The sequence below is a fragment of the Malurus melanocephalus genome, unplaced genomic scaffold, assembly GCF_030028575.1.
Source record: "Malurus melanocephalus ecotype Western Australia unplaced genomic scaffold, MMel_1.1 scaffold_838, whole genome shotgun sequence".
NCBI lineage: Eukaryota > Metazoa > Chordata > Aves > Passeriformes > Maluridae > Malurus > Malurus melanocephalus.
In genome coordinates, this window is record NW_026624070.1 from 105,089 (window position 1) to 125,139 (window position 20,051).

The window sequence follows — 20,051 nt, forward strand, 5'->3', positions numbered from 1 at the left end:
TTTGCTGGGTTAAATTCTGAAAACATGGAACACACACTACAGCTATTGCACTTTACTGCTCCGTGTTCAGTTTATCTTGCCACGGGACTTCCTTTCTACTGTCTTCTTTGGCTGGAACAAAAGAAATTGRTTTTCCTTTTTAATCAAATGTTTTTTTATTTGAACAAATGGAAAAGTCAAAATGCTTTGTCTGTGGTAGATTCCTGTGTATTCTTAACCTGTCCCATCCCTGAAGTGCCCAAGGCCAGGCTGGACAGGGCTTGGAGCAACCTGGGATAGTGGAAGGTGTCCCTGTGGCAGGGGTGGAAAAAYATGGACCCTTCAACCCAAACCACTCTTGGATTTTACAGTTCTCTGACATCCACAAGATCCTACAGTTTGGAAGCTCCATGACAAGGACTTTGCTTGTTTTCTGCAGGTTCCTTAGGGTACTGATGACAATAAACAGCATTTGGGGGGTACCAAATTATGAATTTTCAGTAAAATCTGAARTTCCATGGCTCACTTGGCTACTAAATCAACACCACTCCATCCATGGCTGGTTTTATTTGCTTTGATAACATCTCKTATTTCTTTTTAAAATCTCTCAGTACTTATAACTCTGCCCTCGGACTAGACTTGCTTTAMACCAAGGTAACAAAAGATAAAACTCCTCTACAAGTAACAAACTTTGCAGTTTGGTCCAGAAAAGTCTCAATTTTTTTTTCCATTTCACAGCAATATCCAGGCAGCTGAGGTTGACAAACACCACTCTAATAACTCTGGAGTTTTCCACAGATTCAGGAAAGGTTTGGGATGCTGAGTTCAAKATAATCAAGCTCATGAAGAACTGGTTTGTAAAGGCTGATTGATATTATTTGCTGCTACACCCACAGAAAGGAAATGAATTCAATACTGTACCTGTGGCACTTCTTTAAGGAAGTCAGGAAGCTGAAATTCACCTTTGTAGACCTGGAGAAACAAACAAAAAATTATACTACTCAAAGCACTCATTCACTATTGTTTGAAATGCTGAAGAGCTTCTTAAGGGAAGGAAAAAAAAAAGAAWAAMGAAGAAAAAGGTTCTTTTGTGTTATTAGCATCCAGTAATGCTAGAACATTAAACATTTTGGCAATATATTGTCTTCTCTCTAGAGGATAATTTTTAAAAGCTCTTTGCTTCTGAGATTAAACATTCCAAAAGGGGACAAAAAAAGTATTTTGTTCTTCTTTTTCCCAAAAAAATAAGTGTACTTGAAGGGCTTTACTATCCTTTCTGCTGAACCATAAAGACTGATCATCCCAATACCCAATACCATCCCAATGACTTTTGTCGTCTTGTGTAATAATTTAAAAATAAAAATTAAAAAAGGGCACAAACCTACTCAGAAAAATTCCATAAAGCCATGACATGGCAATGGGGATCCTCCAAAGCTACTCAAAAAAATTCCATAAAGCCATGAAATGGCAATGAGGCTCCTCCAAACTTAGAAAAATTCCATAAAGCCAAGAAATAGCAATGGGGCTCCCCAAAGCCTCGCTCCGAGCTGCATTCCCCACTCTGTGTCACAGGAAGGAGCTGCAGGAAGCCAGGGGACRTTTCTGAACAATTTTCTCTGCTCTCCTGTGAGCAGATGAATACAAAGCCATCCCCAGCCTGTCAATATTCTACGGTGGCCTGGGACTGCAGCTGAGTCAGCTCTGAATTTCCTGCCTGGCACAGCCTCATCCCAGCATATCCTGTGACTCCTGGGGATGGATTTGGGATTGGCTGCTCCCACCCCAATCCATCCCTGGGATCCAAACCCCAGAGAGCAGGAATTACTACACACACACACACACACACACTCTCTGTGCCTTCTGATATTCCGTGTTTTAGATAAAACAGGAACAACTCTAATCCCTATTCAGCCAGAGGCCATTGTCATTCCCACGGGAACATTCAGGAAAGTCACCCTGGGCAGAAATTCAGTGTGTGGCTATTGGAGCCTTGTTTCACTATAAATATTTATAAACGAAGGAGAGGATTTCTCATTTTCAGCTTTTATCCAAGCCATTAAAATGCGGGCTAGAGAACAGGAATGGAAGTTATAAAACAATATTATCACAACAAAAATGTTACAGTGTAACCTAAGTAAGGTTCACAAGAAAAAAAAACATTCTTTTTTTTGTTAAATGGTGCTGATGTTGGAAGGAACAGTCAGGAACCTTCACCTTTTCTGGCAGTCATCCCCTGGGAATTCTTAAAAACAATTAATACTGATGGTGACAGCACTTTGGGACTGAACCAGAGGGACCAAACCCGAGGCTGCTCTTCAGAATCCTTCTCCTTTCCTTTTCCTGCAATTATGACTCAGTCTAAATGTTTATATTCCACATCTATATTTATGTCTGCTCTAAAAACTTTACCTTTGTAGGAACAGCATTTATCCCTATAAGCATCTAATAACAGATAACCAATCCATCAGCAAAAATAATGTCACTGGAAAGCAAATGTTTGGAGGGTATTTCATGTTGAAAATATTGATTTTGTAATATTGATATTGAGTATTTGAATACTGATATTGGAAAGATATGATTCATATGAAAATATCATTCACACAGCACAATTTACCAAGGCAAATCAAAGCAGTGGCAGGCCCAAGGTTAGGTTTAACACACAAATTCTGTTTTGGAATTACCATTTCCTAAAGGCTGGTTTTGTCAGGATGGAGAATGCAAAGAAACTGGTTTAAAGGAGTTCCCAAAAACACTCTAAGTGGTCCCTTTGGAATCAAACTCAGGAATCAACAGAAATTCTAAAAACAATTACTCCATCTGCAGCCAAAGAAATTAAAGAGGCTTTGGATTCTGAATTCTTTCAATTCTGACCAATTTGTAAGTCTAAAACACATCACTCACAGTGGCATTACAGAGACAGAAGCAGGATATTGGAATTATTTCCAGTCTAAGCAAGAATTCAGTAAAATTGRGAAGAAATGGTGTTTACCATTTCTAAGGGAATTATTTTACAAGTCCAAATGGAATTCCAAAAGACGGGGATCTGTGTCAGTTTGTTGTTCAGTGCTGGCAGTATTTGAGCTGTTAAAAAAAAAAAMCCCAAAACACATTCTTATGGCCAAACTGAACTCGTGTTATTGTCAAGAAGTGATCACAAAACAAGTTTCACATCCAGCTGCCTGAAAAAAACCCTTTTAAATACACAGGGAGAAGTTAAGGACAGAAGTGCAACWCAGAATTATAATTCATTTACATAGAAGATTATAGTATTTTTTCACCCATTTTCCTGCCTGCTTTGCAAAGAATCCCAGAGCCCCTTCCTAGAACCAAACCTCTACTCCASAGCACACAGAGGTACCCTCAAATTTCAGATTTTCCTTCACTTTTAAGGCAGCTTTAAAGGTTGACCCAATTCTTCACCTCTGCTGGACCTGCCAAGGAAGGGCCATGTGAGATGYAAATGTTTACCCAGGAGGGACAAGACCGAGCAGGATTTTACACAGACCCATGAACAGCTGCCAAAAGGCAGCTTACAACCACACCTCAGCTCRCATTTTGGTTGGGAATAACTCTCTTTATGCATTATTAATTATATCTATGCAGAGTTAAGGGGTTTTTGGGGGGCTTTGTTGTAAAAAAATGAGGTAGCAGCACCTCTGGAGAAAAACTGTGCCGTTGGGGATCCATATGACCCATATGTCAGCTCACATTTTGATTGGGAATAACTGTTTTTATGCATTATTAATCATATCTATGCAGAGTTAAGGGTTTTTGAGGGGTTTTGTTGTAAAAAATGAGATAGCAGCACCTCTGGAGAAAAACTGTGCWGTTGGAGATCCCTATGTTGGAAGAAACACCCACTAAAGGGAATATTAAATRAATTTATAGGACACTGAGAAGGTCTGTGCTGTTGTGGTCACAAGACAGATGAAATAWTTCCCCAGATTTTGTTTGAAAAATCAGAGAAAATGCTCACAAAGCCAAATGCCTTTAAGATTAGGTTAATCAGTGAAAATGGAGACACTGAGCAGATGGGCATTCACACAGCTCTGACAGCACAATTATCCTCGTGCCTTAGGATAAATACACTTTGTACCTTTTATCAGAGTCAAATCTCAAAGACAAACTCTTGAAATCCTGGTTTTCATGGATGTTTGGACTCTTAACAGGAGCTGGTTCCTCACAAGTGAAACCAGGCATGAAACTAGAGGGAATAAACTGTTTTTTCCTCTAGATGTTAATGCAGAAAACACCATCAGCTGGACACAAAACACCATCAGCTGGACATAAAACACCATCAGCTGGATACAAAACACCATCAGCTGGACACAAAACACCATCAGCTGGATATAAAACACCATCAGCAGGATAGGAAACACCATCATCTGGATACAAAACACCATCAGCTGGATACAAAACACCATCAGCTGGACTAAAACACCATCATCAGGATATAAAACACCATCAGCTAGGCACAAAACACCATCAGCTGGATATCAAACACCATCAGCTGGACTGAAACACCATCATCAGGATATAAAGCAGAGCTGGAGAACAGCTCAGGGATGGCATCAGAAGAGCCACGTGTATTTGAAGAGTCCTGGTGAAACYCACGGCTCTTTCTATGGAGTTCTGTAATTTCCACCTCTGGATCTCTGCAGGGCAAGAAGCACAGCTCCATGAAGAAGTTAAAAGAGCTTGCTGGAGTGTGTATTCCAAGCATCCAAATTGATTTAGYGGGAAGGGCGTGCCAAAGAAAATCTGATGAAATTCATGACAGATGTGAGAGGAAAGCCCAGTGCCAACCATAACACAAGAGCAGAGTTTGTGCTGGGCAGGAGGCAGAGCTGTGCAGCTGGGAGCTGCTCTCCTCYTCTGTGGGTTCTGTCAAACTGCTGACATTCACTTTTACACCATCTCAAAGCACTGATAAGGACATATCACACACTGCTCTAATGAGGAGTGAAGCATTTTTGTATTTCACCCTATAGAGATTGGGCTTCCAGCTCAGCCAGCTTAATTATTTGCATTTTCTGCATAATTGGCARATGAAAACTGCATTTACTCCAGGATGTTGATTTCCTTTCTGTTCAGGATGTGGAATTTGTTCAAACTCTCGGGGGGAACAACAAATTATGTATCCATAAGGAAGGAACCCTTGCAGTCATCAAATGAACAGATTAGTACCAGAATTACAAGAAAACCACAACATATTCAGTGCTGGCCAAACCATCCTGCCTTGAAGGGGTCACATGCAGAGATCTGAACAGCACAACCCTGGCCAGACGTTGTTCTCTCTCTGCTCTGCATTCTTTATCTGAGACAAGAGAAACTGTCAGAAAAGATAAAATCGTCAGGCTTAACATGAAACAGATCAACAGCGAGTTAATGGCTTTGTTATTGAAAACATCAGAAAAATCTGTCCAACTCGTGACTCTCCAGTGCTGATCCTGTCAGAGATGTTTCATTTCTGAACATCCCYGCGGAACTGGGAGAGCAACACGGGAAGAGATGAAGTTCCCTTCGTGCTCTGTCAGCTCCTAAAGCAAAAGCAGAGATGTCAAACACAAGCACAGGTTGAATGGGATTATTTTTGGGCTGTGCAGCAGGAGCATGGAGAGCTAACCTCAGCGTTTTGGTGTCCTACACAGGTAACAGTCAAGTGAAAAATCCAAATTTAGCAGAGAGCATWGCTTCCCTTGCATTACCTACAAGGAAGAGCATTTCTAATTTAAGCAGTGTCCTTTAGCTGGAGAAAATCATCATTTTGTCTCCAAACTGAAGGAAAAAAMGAAGATATTTAAGCTGTACATAAGGAAGTCACCAGCAGGGGACAGAAAAGGAGAAAAGAGGAATAAAGAACAGGGTTTGACTTTCAGAAAGCTTAGGGAAATKAATATTTTGTACCACAGCAGCCATTTATTTCCATTTTTCTCCACTACCAGCCCTTGTTTTAGGYGTTTTTACACTGTTGGTTCTCACCTAAGGACTAAGAGCAGCAGCCTTTAAATTGCTGAGCAGTATTTTCACTTAAGAAAAGTGGAAATTATTAAAATTATTATTGTTAAGAGCAATTTTTGGTCTTTTCCAAGAAATAACAGATTTTACTCRGCTTTAGAAGTCTAAACTTTATCTGTTTTCAATGAATACAATCAAAGTTCTGTGTTCAGTTTACAGCCTTGGAGCCCACAAACATAAATATAAATGTAAGAGAGCTGCTTCCAAACACAAAACGAGCCAATAAATGGCTCAAAACAAGATCCAGATATTCTGTGTGTGCTGCAACTCTGGAAAGGCTTTCTTTGGACAATTTCATCCATATTTTGTATTTATCCATATTCAACAACATATCCAGCACAAAATTCTGTGAGAGGCTATCCCAGGTGAAGAAACTGAAAGAAAGCAGGAGCAGAAGTAGTGCTACAATGATTTACAAATTCACCAGCTCAGAGCACACAGGAACACACTGAACTCGCCCAGTGGCAGCTCCAAAAGGCTGGAAAAACCCTGATTTATTTCTTAGCCATTTAAATAAATGTTTTCTTCTCCAAGCAGCAGCAGCAGCAAGGAATGAATTTCCTGGAAGAGGAAGGGAAACCCACAAGAGCTGTTTCTGCTGCCCAAACTCACACTCTAAAGAAAAATTCGGTTTTTCTTTTTTTCTAAGTTTTGAAGATGAACCATCTTTAACTCTCTTGCTTTTAGCACTCATTTAGAACACCTCCCTCATTTCTATCTGCACAAACCACACATGCAAATGTAATTTTGTCAAAGAACAAGCAATTAAAAATATATGCTGGGTATTAAAATGCTGTCTGGGGCTGTAAGTAAAGCTATGAGATGAAAATACCAGCCAAAATATTAATGAGGGTTCCATATGCTTGCAATATTGACATCAGCTTCAGTTTTTAACAGATGTTCTTAATGTCAGTAAACAAACAAATTACCCTTCAAAGCAAACTTGGAAAAAGCCTCAGTAAACCCTCAGCCTTTGAAATTAGGTTTTCATTTCTTTASAGAGGTGCTCCTGGCTTTGTTAATTCCTGAATTTCTCTCTTGCATTTTGAAATCAAACGCATTTCAAGAAAACACAGAAATCCAGACAATTTCTACAGCTTGGCCTGAGCTTGTCACACCCAGGGAGAGGCCTCAGAAAGGTCACCAGGCTGTAAAAACTTGTGTCAAGTTTATCAGGGAGATACAACCAATACAATTTGCAATTTGTAGTACTGAACACTTTTTTAAACTGAGAAAAGAAAAGTTAATTTGTTTGTGAGCTTTTTAAAACAGGGAACTTATAAATTGTAACCAAAAGGGGTGAGTTACCTTTTCCATGCTATCAGCGATTAATTAAAACAAACCTAAGCAGCCTTTAATACACTGATCGATATTTAACACCATTTCTTCTAAAAAGAAATAATGCAAAAGTGTTTAAAGGCTTCAAAACCCCCAACGTCTTTTTCATTCCCATCTATCCCATCAGCATCCCAACCAGGGTTTTTTCAGGTTCAGAAATCTGGTGGAAGACACTCTTTTTAAATTGTTTAATTCCATTTTTTCCCTGATTACTTCGCTGCGGCAGTCACCTTTTTTTAATAAACTATACATGCCCAAAAGAACAGAAGCAGAGTTATTAATTCTCCTTCCAACAATGGTAATGAGCTTTTCAATGGATACCTCCAGGGATAAACAACTCTATAGCCTAACAACCCAAATTCCAGCACCATTAAATCCAGATTAAAATCCTGAAGTTTAGGCTAATCAGCACCAGCCCTTTCTCCATCTTCRGTTTGTTCTCCAAAGAACTGAAAACTCAGACATTTTGATCATCATGGGCTGTTTTCTATGGGTCATTTTTCAAACCCTACCAAGTATTTGGGGTGTAATTTGTGGCAGAGCTTCTGCCAACCCTCGTGTATAAAAAGCTGAGCTCATCCATCCAGTCTGACATCCAGACAAGAAAACTTTTTCCACTGCTAACCAGTTCCCTGAAGAGCTTCAGCTCCACACACCAAGCAGCACAGCTCAAGATCCCAAATAATTTTCTTTCCCCTCAAATGAAAACACATTTTAAGTATCCAAAAGTATCAGAAAGAGACTTAAAAACCCCAGAGCAAACACCAGACTCCTGCTCCACAGCTCCCATTAGGCAATAATGAAACCCACAAAAGCCTTACCCTCCTTGTGTTTTCCACCACTTTCTGATCAGGCTTCCCGTAGCTCGGTGGGTTGGCATAGGGATCGTAGCCCAGTTTGGCCAGCATGGGGGCAATCACTGGCATGTCCTGCAGGACATCAGCAGGGATCTTCCCAACCCACTTGGACAGCGCTTCCACGTTCACTGGCTTGATCACTTGGTCAGTGGATCTTTCAACCCTGGGGAAGGAGAAAAAAAAATTGTATTTTCTACTCCAGCCAATATTTCTGCAATGGTATTAAGACCTTTAGCTTGTTTTGTTTGCTTTTTGTTTTCCCCGTCCCTTTTACTTCCCACTCAAAGTTTTGTATTTTCTACAGAGCTGATGGCAAGTGAAGTTTTAATGAGAATAATTCACACCATATTTGCAGTTGCTGCCTGCTTCGGGCTCTCACACTGTGCTGAATTTCTTTATTCCATCAAAGGCAGCAGAGAAAGCCCAAGAGCTGCAAAGTGAGAAGTAAGCACACACCTACACAGAAGCTGTTTGCCCACTGGCACATTCCCACATTTGCTGCTTCATTGTCTGGGATGCTCTATAAAGTTGTAYTCTAAATTCCAATCCTTGTGTTATTTCTTCTCCCGGCCGTTCTGTGATTCATCTTTTCCTTGTTTAATAAAAGGGAGACCTGAGATGACAGAAAGTCATCAACTACAGAAGTATTTTTTTAATAACCATTCCTTTGATTGTTTGATCACTAACACAGCTCTTAAAGGCAAATGCACAATCACAGCAGAGGCATATTTAAAAAACAGTTGATCTCTTGCTCATTTAGTAACAGTYCTAATGTAATTTTCTTTTTTGTTCTGTTTTTCCGGAGTGTTTTTGCTGTGTTTTCTTGTTCCAGGGAAGAAATCTGGCACTGCTTCATTCTCCCACATTCCTTGCTCCTTTCAAATTGTAAGAKACACAGTTTCTTTACTATGCTGATTTCTGGAACAGGACTCAGGCAGAATAAYTGAAAACTCTATGAGTTTTTATTCTGAATGATTTAAAGCCCTTTTTTTTCTGACCTCAGTAAGAGTTTGGACATTATTTATATATAAAAGGATTATTTCTATCTGCCTCAAAACTGATGCTGAGCACACACCTGTCCCCAGTGTTCACCTTGTTAYTCTTTTTTACTCCTCATTAAAACTWAAATCCTCCCAGRACARAGGAAGGAAATCAGTCATCCAATGCTGGAARGTCAGTAAAGTGAAATAATTGAAAWAYWATCAACAAARAACAAACCARACAAGGAAATGATCATAAGGAAACTGTTTTGCAAACAGGGCCTTCAGATTGGTGTTTCATGGAAGCTGAAGAGGGTCTGACAAACAAAAAAAAARAAGTCTAAAACAATCCCAGAATTTTTCAGTTTTATCCTCTTCAACCATCGCCAGTGACTGAAACCAAAGGCAGGACCTCAGTATGGGAATTTTGTCTGGATTTCAACCTTCCTGAGGGCTGTTGGYCTCAGCTCACAAGTCTGGATGGAAAATGAAAAAGTTTGGGCACCACCTTTATAAWCTTTCTAATTAGAAGATGAACATCAGACTCCACCTCAAATTTGCCAGAAAAGAAGTWCTAAGAGTGGAGTTTTAGAAATTCAAAGTAGCAGGGCTGGAGTCAAAGCASCACAACAGTCAGGAGGTGAGAGGTGGATTGGGAAAAATCAGGAAAAATCCTCACAAGGTGTTGGAAAAATCTAAGGTTTATGGTCCCCAGACAGAGGCAGCCAAACCCAAAATCCATTCAGCAAAACTGCAAATTGATCTGACTGTTCAAAATCAGAATGATACTGGGAGAACCAGGAAATGGGCTGGGCTAACAGCAAAAATGGCTGTTGGGGTCAAATGGGACCAAAATTTGTACTCATATGGAAACCTCATCCTGATGTCAAAGCACATTTTAAAAGTGTCATTTCATTTTAGTCCTTGGTAACAATACCCTGAGMATGAAACATTTCCTGGTGATTGACAGCAGGAAGAGATAAGGAAGAGATAAGCAAGGACTGCATTGAGCTGCTCCCAAATTGATTGAAAAATATCCATACTTGGTCTGCATAAATCCTTTTGTGTTYCTTCAGTCAAGGTGGGAAGGAAAAGAAAACAATTTGTGGGAAAGATTCTTCAGATAAAAACTTCTGAGGATTGTGGGGGAAAACAGATTGGGGACAGGAAGAAATACTAAAAATGCAAACAGGAAAACAAGGAAACACCAATTCTTGGGGAAATTGTTAGTGCCTATGGCAGTGATTCCAGCTCAACAGCAAAATCCCAGGAAGAATTTCAATTTTGGGAGCACAGCACACAGGACTAACCCCAAATAATTCCACATCTGTACCAGAATCAAACRAGAGCTACGTGCTAAATTTAGTCAATTGTGAAGTAATTCTGCCTGGACAGCTATTTCCATAATAAACCTAATAAAAATTGCTCCAGAGGGGTTGACATTTCTTTACATCAGTGGTCAGCACAGCTGCTTTCACTTAGGGGGAAAATGGCAGAGCTCAGTTAACAATCCTGGTTAGAGTGTGGAGTCTGTAATGTGTCCCTTCAACAGCAATGCTAGCAGCAACTTCAAACCACGGAAAATTTCACACTGCTACAAATCCTTGCAGTGCTTCTGGATAAAAATCAAAATAAGGCCTGAGAAACATATTCTGGAACATTTATCTCGTGGAAAGATCTTTTAGTGATACTGGGATCTTCATCTCAAAATGTTTTTAAATATCTGAAAATGATAAAAAATTGTCAGATTTCTTTTTAAAAAATGTGAAAACACCTTCAGGCATCTCAGGCTGGACCTGAGGCAGCAGCAGGAACCTGAACTRGATGCTGAACCTGAGGGAAAGATCTGGAGTCTGACAGGTGAGGGAAAGATGATGAAAGCAGGGGCTCTGCCTGTTTTTTTTTTTTTTTAGTTTTTACAAAATATCCCAGCTGGGATGCCAAAGCAGCAGGTTTTTAGTGGTACAAGGACATGAGACTGGGMAATCTCCCACTCCCCCTGCACAATTCCAGCTGTATCCCATAAACCAGACATTGAAGTTTAAGGTTTTGATATTCACCATGTTTTYTGCAGCCCTTGAATCACTGAGTCACTGAAATCTTTATCAAATCCTACAACTGAACACCAAATCTCCCCATCTACTGCAAGGGTATTTGATAAGATAAAAACCATAACTTAAAACCCGCACATAACACCCATAACTCAGGCTGTTTCCATCAATGCCAGAACCTTCTGAAATCAGAAATTGCTTCTATAGATCATCTGCTGAGAGATACTAAAAATATAGAGAATTCTGTGACCAGACTGACCTGAGGGTCACAAGAACGTGTTCATACTTATATCTTAAATGTGAAGGTTTTACTAAAAAAAATAAACATGAGGTCCCATTTTACCTTGAACAACCCATTCTCTAAATTTTTAGAAACAAGGATTCCCAACTCCTCCCACCTCATTCCACCAGATTTCACAAGAAATATTAACAGGAATTCAGTAAGGTTACACTGAATATACCTGATATAATACTAAATATGCCTTTTACAGTATGAAGGTCCATTAATTTTTAAAAACTCTGAACCTGGAAGCTGTAAGGCAGTAATGTTTTACTAGAAATGGGATTACACACAGTTAATTTTTTTACAGGACATTTAAGAAAACTTGGCAAGCAYCCATTTATATTTTAGTTGCTGAAGCAGCAACAAACCCCAGGTATTTAGGGAGAAGTTCCCACATGGATCAGCTTCCAGGGAGCTGCTTCAGGTTAACATTTCCACCAAGCTTCAGTTTGCTGGCAAACAACACTCCCAAAAAAAAAAAAAAAGGATGAGATCCTTTGCTGATAACTCTGGGAACACAGTGGAGGCTGTTCCTTCAGTGGGAATGGTGATGTGAAACCTTCCAGAYTGTAAATAAATAATTGTTACCTGAGTTTTAAGCTCTCTTTGTAGCCACTGATCATAATTTTATATTTGCTTTAAATCACAGGCACTTACAATATATTAGAAAATCCACAGTCATGTTCCTAGGCATTAAATAAAGAAAACCTCCCAATTTTTACTTCTCAAAACTGGAGTTTAAATAAATAGAATCACGCTGTAACTGCATATGCTTGCTGTGCAAGGTGCTTCTTACTCAGAAGCGCTTGGCCAGTGCTAAATATTCAAAATCCAGCAGCTGAGAAATTTACCTGGGYAGGCTTTGCTGCTGGAATAGAAAAAGTTCTTATTCAATATTTTAAATATTCAATATTTTAGAAATCCAATCTTTAAAAAATCTTTAATTTTCCCACCGCAAAATAAAGAGTCAGACAGCGAAACCTTTCTCTCAATGTAAAGATGAAAAAGCTTCTGTATTTCAGTTGTTCAGCTGTGAACAGTGGCAAAGAAACCTGAGTAGTTAACTAGAGAATTAATCAGATTTTCTTTTTACAAACTCATCTAGGCTTTTTAAGCAGGGCTGGTTTCTGAAAGTGGCTGAATCAGGTGCACRGATGCAGAACAGTGAGAGATTTGCTTACAGCAAGGTTAATTTTCATCAAAATCCTTGGTCTTTTAGGAGCACACGCCAAGAGAAAAGCATGCCAGCTCTGCTTTCTATTCTTTTGGATCAGTTTCTCGAGTTTCCTGGAARAGGATGCTCTTGGCAAAAACAATTCCAAAGCCATTCTAGCCTTGACAACAATATCGTTGCTGAAATCAAATGGGTGATCCTGCTGGGAYGGGTAACAGCAGTCTGGATAAAACAGCTCAAGTTTATTTTGGGGCACCCTCATTCACTAACCCTAACCCTTAGGAGTTAAAAAAAAACACATTAGAGAAAAGTAAAGCTGATATCAGATATTCAAATTCAACTTAGCCTTGACCATTAAAARTTTGTTTATATGTTATAACGAGTGTAACACATTAGCGGGACAATTGTTCAGCAGAATTGATGTGAGATTGCAAATTATTAACTGAAAATGACTCTCATTTTCCAGATTCATCATAAATCAGCTGCCCAAGGCATCATTAGGGAAAAATCAAACCAAATTATGACCGTTTTTTCTATATTTTACCCCTTAGAACAACACAAGGCGAAGGAGAAAGGCTCATACTCACTTGGAAAGAGAAACCCCCCCTGCTTTTCCAATCATCTCCTCRTGGTGCAGCACTGCCTGGTTCCAGGGGATGCGCAGGAACTTGAGCAGAGTCCTCATCCACCTCTCGGGGTGYAGCACCAGCTGCTCGTAGTGCACCAGCATGCAGCGCTCCAGGCCCACCTCCACGCACTGGTTGTACATGGTCTCGATGGCGCGGTTCCACTTGGTCAGGCAGTCCCTGTAGCTGTTCAGGTCAAAGCCGGCGATCGTCACTTTCCTGGAGATCATGGAGTGCACGGAGGCGCGGCCRTCCCGCACCATCAGCAGGAATTTGGCGTTGGGGAAAATTCTGGCGAGATAAGTTAAGGATTTTAAAGCGAAGGGATCTTTGTTACACAARTAGGGAGCGGGCTCGCCGTGCTTGACGATGATCTCCAGCAGAAAGGCCTGCATGGCCGAATCCAGCACCTCATCCGTCACTCCGGCTTCATCCAGGCGGATTTTCTCCTTGCTGGACCTGGCCCACATCTGTTTGACAGCCAGGATCCTGGGGATCACCCTGGTCTCCTCCCCGCAGCGGATATCGGGGTGCGCGTCCAGCATGGCGCGCATCAGCGTGGTGCCGCTGCGAGGGACGCCCCCGATGAAGATCAGGGGCATGTCCTTGTTGTAGGGCAGGGTCCTGTTGGCCCTGTCCCTGTCCCTGGGGGCTGTCCTCAGCGTGGCCCTGGCACCGTCCCCACGGGCAGCGTCCCCCCTGAGGGGCTGGCTGCGCTCCTCCATGCGGTGGTGGCACTCCATGGCGTGCTGGCCCAGGTAGAACACGGTCACCGAGCTGATCACCAGGCAGGCYAGCAGCAGGTTCTGCTTCAGCTTCCCAACCATCTTGGGACAGTCACCGCACAGCAGACACCTCCTAGTCCAAGTGATCCTCTAGTTCACCTGCCATGGGAATCCTAATCCGAAATAAATTAAGGTCTGGCAAGCAGAGAAAGAATAAAAAAAATATTAGAAATTTTTTACAATAAATCAACACAGACATTGTCTTTCCAAGCTGTAATGAGATGAGATTAAGTCTGAACCCCAAAATACAAGCAAAGCTTTCCACTATTTCTTTTTCACAGAGTCACCAGGGTTAGAAGAGACCTTCAAGATCTTCGAGTCCAACCCATGCCCAACATCTCAACTACACCACAGCACCAAGTGCCACATCCAATCTCTTTTAAAACMCATCCAGGGATGATGATTCCACCACCTCCCTGGGCAGCCCATTCCAATGCTTTGTCACTCTTCCTGTAAAGRACTTTTTTCTAATRTCCAATATTCAGYTGGGCTTCTTAAAATGGYGTTATTCARAAGTCATTTTCATGTCTACAGACAAGAAGAAAAAGACTATTAGATGATCTGTACACATGCATAAGCGTCTGAGCAAAACTTTTAGATGGGAMATAATTTCAAAATCTGCATGTTAAATTCCATTTCCAAGAAGGACTAAGAACATGCCATGTTTACAGTGAATACCAGCAATATCCAACACTGGCTTAGATAAATCTTTATTATGCTGCATGGATGACTCAACTTTTATCTTCATTTTTTTCCTCATTTCTAACAGTTAATGCACAGACAATMATTTTACCTGTGTTCATTTTACCTGCAGTTCACCTGCTTTGGGTTTTCAGATAAAGGAGGCTGAAAAGTGACTCCTCTTCTCAAAATTTCAAGTATACTAGCACCCTGCTGGAATTTTGAAGGAAGAGCTGGCTGTTCAGGGCTGAAYCAGCTCACTGAGCACTCTGAATCACAGATGCTTTTAATTGGGAGGAGCTCCAAGCATGGAGGTACTGCCAACATTTTAAAGGATTTGTTTCCTCCAAGCTTTTCCATCTCTGTCAGCAGCACAGGACACATTCCTGAGTGGAGAAGATCCTTCTGCCCACTCCCTGCCCCCTCCYCAAACCATTATCCACTTAACCTTTTCCTCCTAAAATCCAGTTGTTAACTGGAAAATTCCTGATTTGAGAGAAGCTCTCCAGCCCCATCCCTGTTTTATGGGAAAGTGCAGCCAGAGGACAGAATTCCCAATTAGGAGTGGGGAAAAGCAGGGAATTCCTGACACAGGAATCCATCTGAGCAGTGTTTCTCTCTGGCAGCACATCCAAGAAAATGTTTTGCCCCTTCACAGCAACAAAGCTTATTCCACTCAACAGCTGTCACAATATTATACTCAAAGTTCAGCTTTTAGCCTCTGTTACCAAAATGAAATTGGAAATATAACTCAAGGATTAATTCCCTTCTTTTCCTGTGAAATGGCCAGCACTGTCTGGCCAGAACACCACTCACAGGAACAATCCATCCTCTGTGACAAGTTTCATTCTATTCATGTACCTCTCCTTGCTTTAACTGGACCTTAAATAACTGAACATTACAAAAAACCCTCAAATTCACAGAAATCTAAGTGGAGGTCATCTGAACAGTGCTCAAAAAGAAAGGAAAATAAATCATGTAGTTCATACTTCCACAGCAGCAAAAATCACAAACTTTCTCTTCTGAAAGTTTCACCATGCAGAGCCAAGTTGGAATTAATGAAATTGTCCTGCTTAAAATGAACAAATAGTACAGAATCTTTGAAAAGTCTTCAGATACAGTAAAGATTCAGCTCTCAGTACTCACTGGAGAGGAGAATTAACACAACTGAAACAGTATTTTAGCACAGAGCACACAAGCCCTACAAATATTTACACTTCCTACAATCCCTACCATGACTSAGTTTGAGTAAATTCCACAAAGCTGATTTCCTCAGGAGGAAAAAAAAAATCCTCCCCAAAAACCTTCATCTTCCAAACTAAAAACTACTCCTTGAAGACACCAACATTCCCTAAATGCAAAAGTTAGGTAGATGATCACTAAGGAAAAGCATATCAAGATTAAATTTCAGATGTTTAACCTGAGCAGAGATTTATATGAGAAGATCACTTAAACTAAAATCAAATAAACCCAGCTTTAAGAGCAAAGCTGAAGAACTCTCAGTATTGGAGAACAGCTGGTGATCGAAGGTGGAAATCCTCAGTTCAGGCTGGGTACAGTGATGGGTTGGGTACAAGWGATGGCTCTGGGCACAATTCCAGCCGTGAATGAAAATCAGTGTTTCAGCCTGGGAGTACTGACCACTCACCCACCCCACCAAAAACCCCCCATGGCACAAAAAAACCCAAATCCATCACCCACAGACTCATCCATTTGATGCAGGAACTTGTTTTGGGRAGTTCAAAGCTGCAAGGCCATAAAGAACCAGGATTAAACTCTCCTACAACCTTCTGTCCTGGTTTTTCACCTGCAGGCATGCCCTGCCATAAACTGTGGTTTATTGAAAACCAAGGTTTTGAATGGCAGAAAAGCAGGAGAGGAGCAGTCACAACCAGCTCCTCTCACAAAATTAATTTCTTCTGCAAGCCAGCAAACTCCCTGCAGTGCCTGAAGTTCCAAGGAAAGCTCTTTGGGATAAGGATGACATATGGAAGTTGCTGCTCTGCAAACAAACCCCACCTTGCCCCTCCTCCCCATGAGTAAGTGCTCTGGAGCATATTTGTCAGCCCGGAGGATTATAAAAGTTATTTATGATTGCTCTGCAGCTAACAGCAACTCAATTGACAGCATTTCCAAATCACTACAAGGCAATCAGCAATCCCTCGACAGYACTTAGGCAGAGCTTTGAAATGTTGTGGGGTTTTCACCTGAGAAAAGTGCTACTCACCTTGCAAGCCCAGACATTTATTAAAAATATTCAAAATATTAATATTAAATATTAAAATATATTTACTAAAAATATCTCAAACCAAACCCCACAATCACCCAAACACAACCCAGTCATGAGCTGAGGAAGYTGCAGATGGCTGCAGTGGCAGAGAGGCATTTGGCAAGTTTCAAGCGACAKAATAAAAAGAATTCCCAGAAAAATTTCAGTGGAACTCACAAAAAAATAATAAAAATAATTAGGATCTACAAGTTTCATCACAAGAAAGTGCAGCCAAGCAGAATTGTATGTAAGTGGATTTTATGCCCAGAAAAGTCAGGCCTATGAGTCAGCCCCGAGATGATGTTAGCACAGCAAAACTGCTTTGTTTCCTTCTGCACACACTTCATTCTCCTGCCCTCCCCCTCCACGCAGCAGGTCAAGACCTTTTCCCTCAAGTTCATCCAAAAAATGTTGAAAATTTTTTGCTTAGTCAAGAAGGCAAGTTATTCATTTGTGTTTTATGCCAGAACAGTTTGGGRGTTGTTGCTGTTTAAAACATTCCCTGCCAGAGGGAAAGAAGATGCTCCATTACCAGGCAGGAACAAGGAATCCTCTGGAGCTCCAGAGCTCAGCTTTTCACTTTGGAGGGTGGAAAAGGAGCACCTCCCTTCTCATGTTCAACCAGAGCTTTTCCAGGGTTAAATCCAGAGGGCAGTGACAGTGGCATCATCCATCTCAAAATAAAATCCAACCCCACACACAGATAAAGGATTTTGCAGGGGTTAGATTGTCCTCTGCTTCCACGTATTGCACTTCTGACTATCARATCTCTTTCTAGGAAGGGCACAGTTTCGATTTTATGGAATATATTTTGTTCCTGCATCTGCCCAAGTGCAGTGAACTTCMCCTTACAGTTCTCACTGAACTATAGAAATGTTTTTACACATTTGAATTCCCTTGAACTTAGGCTTTTGGGAGGGTTTGGTTTAAATGTAAAACTCTGAAAAATGTCAAGGGCCAGTGTTTGAGCTCTGCTCTCCTGGAGAACTTTGCTGGGAGGAAGGATCACACTCAGCTCTGTGCCAACAAGGCAGGAGGCTCCACAGGAGCCTAAAATCCTGGGCCAAAAAGCAGGAGCAAGAGGGAAGTATATGAAGAGTTCATCTACTGGAAAGTTCTCTTTCCCCTCATGTCCTCCCACCATGTTCCTATAATTCCTATAATTCCTTTCCCTGCTTAGGAGATCTACTCAATCCCTGATCCTCTGGGGCTGTGACAACACCCCCCTCCCTTCCCAAGGCTTTATGGAGCTGCTTCCAAAATACACCCTCCAGAAATAGAAGAGTCTGATGCACAGCCTGATTACTACACCCAAAACTTCACTGAAAATGAAATTCATTTGAAAGTGGCAAGGCAGCTAAGTTGGGTGGAAAAAACATCCCAAACTGCTTTTATCCATTGTCACTCTGCTCTTGGAGAAGAAGAAATGAAAATGCTATTAAACTTTAAAAAGTAAACGTCAACTTTTATCAGTTTCTTCCCTGCCACTTCCAGAACCTTTCACCTTTTCTCTGCCAAAATAAATACTGGAAAGGCAGCAGATACTGGGAATTCTCAAGAATCATCCTCAAAACAATATACATTAAGAAACTGAACACACATTTCTTTATATTTTTAAGCCCTCATGGCCCTCAAGCCCTGCAGCTGTTTGCCTCAGATTTCTCCTCCTATAATCCTATGGTTAAAAAAAAAAGAATGAGAAAATAGAAGGAATCATTTTTATTCACCTCCCCAAAGAAATAAGGAGTCCACAAAGAAATAAGGAGTAAATCACCTGGCATGAAAACATCTGGAATGAAAGACAGCCAACTCCTAGAATGACAGAACAAAGTTGGACAAGATCACTATCAGGGAATGCAGATGTGTGAACAACTTTCCCTTATAGCTCACACTGCAGAAACTAGAGAGACATTGGTCACACATCTGCATTCCTTGAACCTGCATTTCTTGACTATTTTTTTTTAAATCTAAAGCTCTGGAAAATTCAAAATTAACCTTCATAGTCACAGACTGAAGAAAATGATGTTTCCATATCAGGGTATACAATACATAACTATGCAATAATTTCATTATTTCTATTCAACCGCATTATAAAGAGTAAAAAAAATATGTGCTCATATTTATGCATTTCCATTTTGTTATCTAAACATTTAAAATTCAACGCTTTTAGGTTTTGAAACATTTAAGGCCTCTAAAATTTAATTTTAAAAAGCAGATAATTAAAGAGTTCTGCTCCAAATCAAAGGAAATAACTCCATTCATTCTGCTCTACTTACATCTATAATATATACAGCAAATTATCAGGATTTGCATACAGAATGGTCAAAAAAGAGTTACCAACATGCTCCCGGGTTATGCAAGAATAAACAGTATTTGTTAAGTTTTACAGTTCCTGCTGGAGAACAATTCAACAAAAGGAATTTTACTGGCGACACGCAGAGGCTTTGAGCTCTTTAAAGTTATGCATAAAAGAGGAAAAAAAACCAGAAAAAAAAGAGGAAAAATGTCACACTGAGAGCAGACGAGCTCCTGTTCTGTGCAGTTCCTCAGAGGGATTTCAGCACCCCGTTACACACCGAGGCACTGCAGAGAATCAAACTGCTTAAAACCAGTAAAACCACACAGATCTCCGAAAAATTGCACGGCACATTCATAAGAACAATCGCAAGCGGCTTAATCCAGCAACGCCGGCAGCAAACCCACTTCCAGCTAAGTGACAGATCCAATCGACTGCTATAAAACCATAAAACGATAGAACTATAAAATTGTAAAGCTATTAAACTGTAAAACTATAAAACTAACGGGGCTTGGAGCAAGCTGGTCTAGGGAAGGTGTCCCTGCCCGTGGAACGGGATGATGTTTATGGTCCTTTCCCAGCCAAGCCATTCCGTGCCCTGTGCCACGCTGTGTCCGCAGACACAAACCGCTCCCGGTGTCCCCCAGCCGCCCCCGACACCGAACAAAGGCACCCGGAGCGCCGGCAGCCCCCGCCGCGACTTCTCCCGCCCGC

At 40.9% G+C, this 20,051-nt stretch overlaps 1 protein-coding gene across 3 annotated transcripts in view; it reads right to left on the reverse strand.

Moving 5' to 3' along the window:
- TPST1 (tyrosylprotein sulfotransferase 1) overlaps positions 1 to 20,051 on the reverse strand; it is a 33,513-nt gene that overhangs the window by 1,961 nt on the left and 11,501 nt on the right. For 2 of the 3 annotated variants that reach the window (XM_057385532.1, XM_057385531.1), the window contains exons 2-5: positions 13,268 to 14,226; positions 8,157 to 8,355; positions 901 to 951; positions 57 to 111 (exon numbers count right to left, since the gene is read on the reverse strand). In XM_057385532.1, the coding sequence (XP_057241515.1) occupies positions 67 to 111; positions 901 to 951; positions 8,157 to 8,355; positions 13,268 to 14,133 (1,161 nt within the window). In that variant the 5' untranslated portion in view covers positions 14,134 to 14,226 and the 3' untranslated portion in view covers positions 57 to 66. Of the gene's footprint in view, positions 1 to 56; positions 112 to 900; positions 952 to 8,156; positions 8,356 to 13,267; positions 14,227 to 20,051 lie in introns of those variants that run through there. The other variant, XM_057385533.1, reaches the window with a different exon arrangement.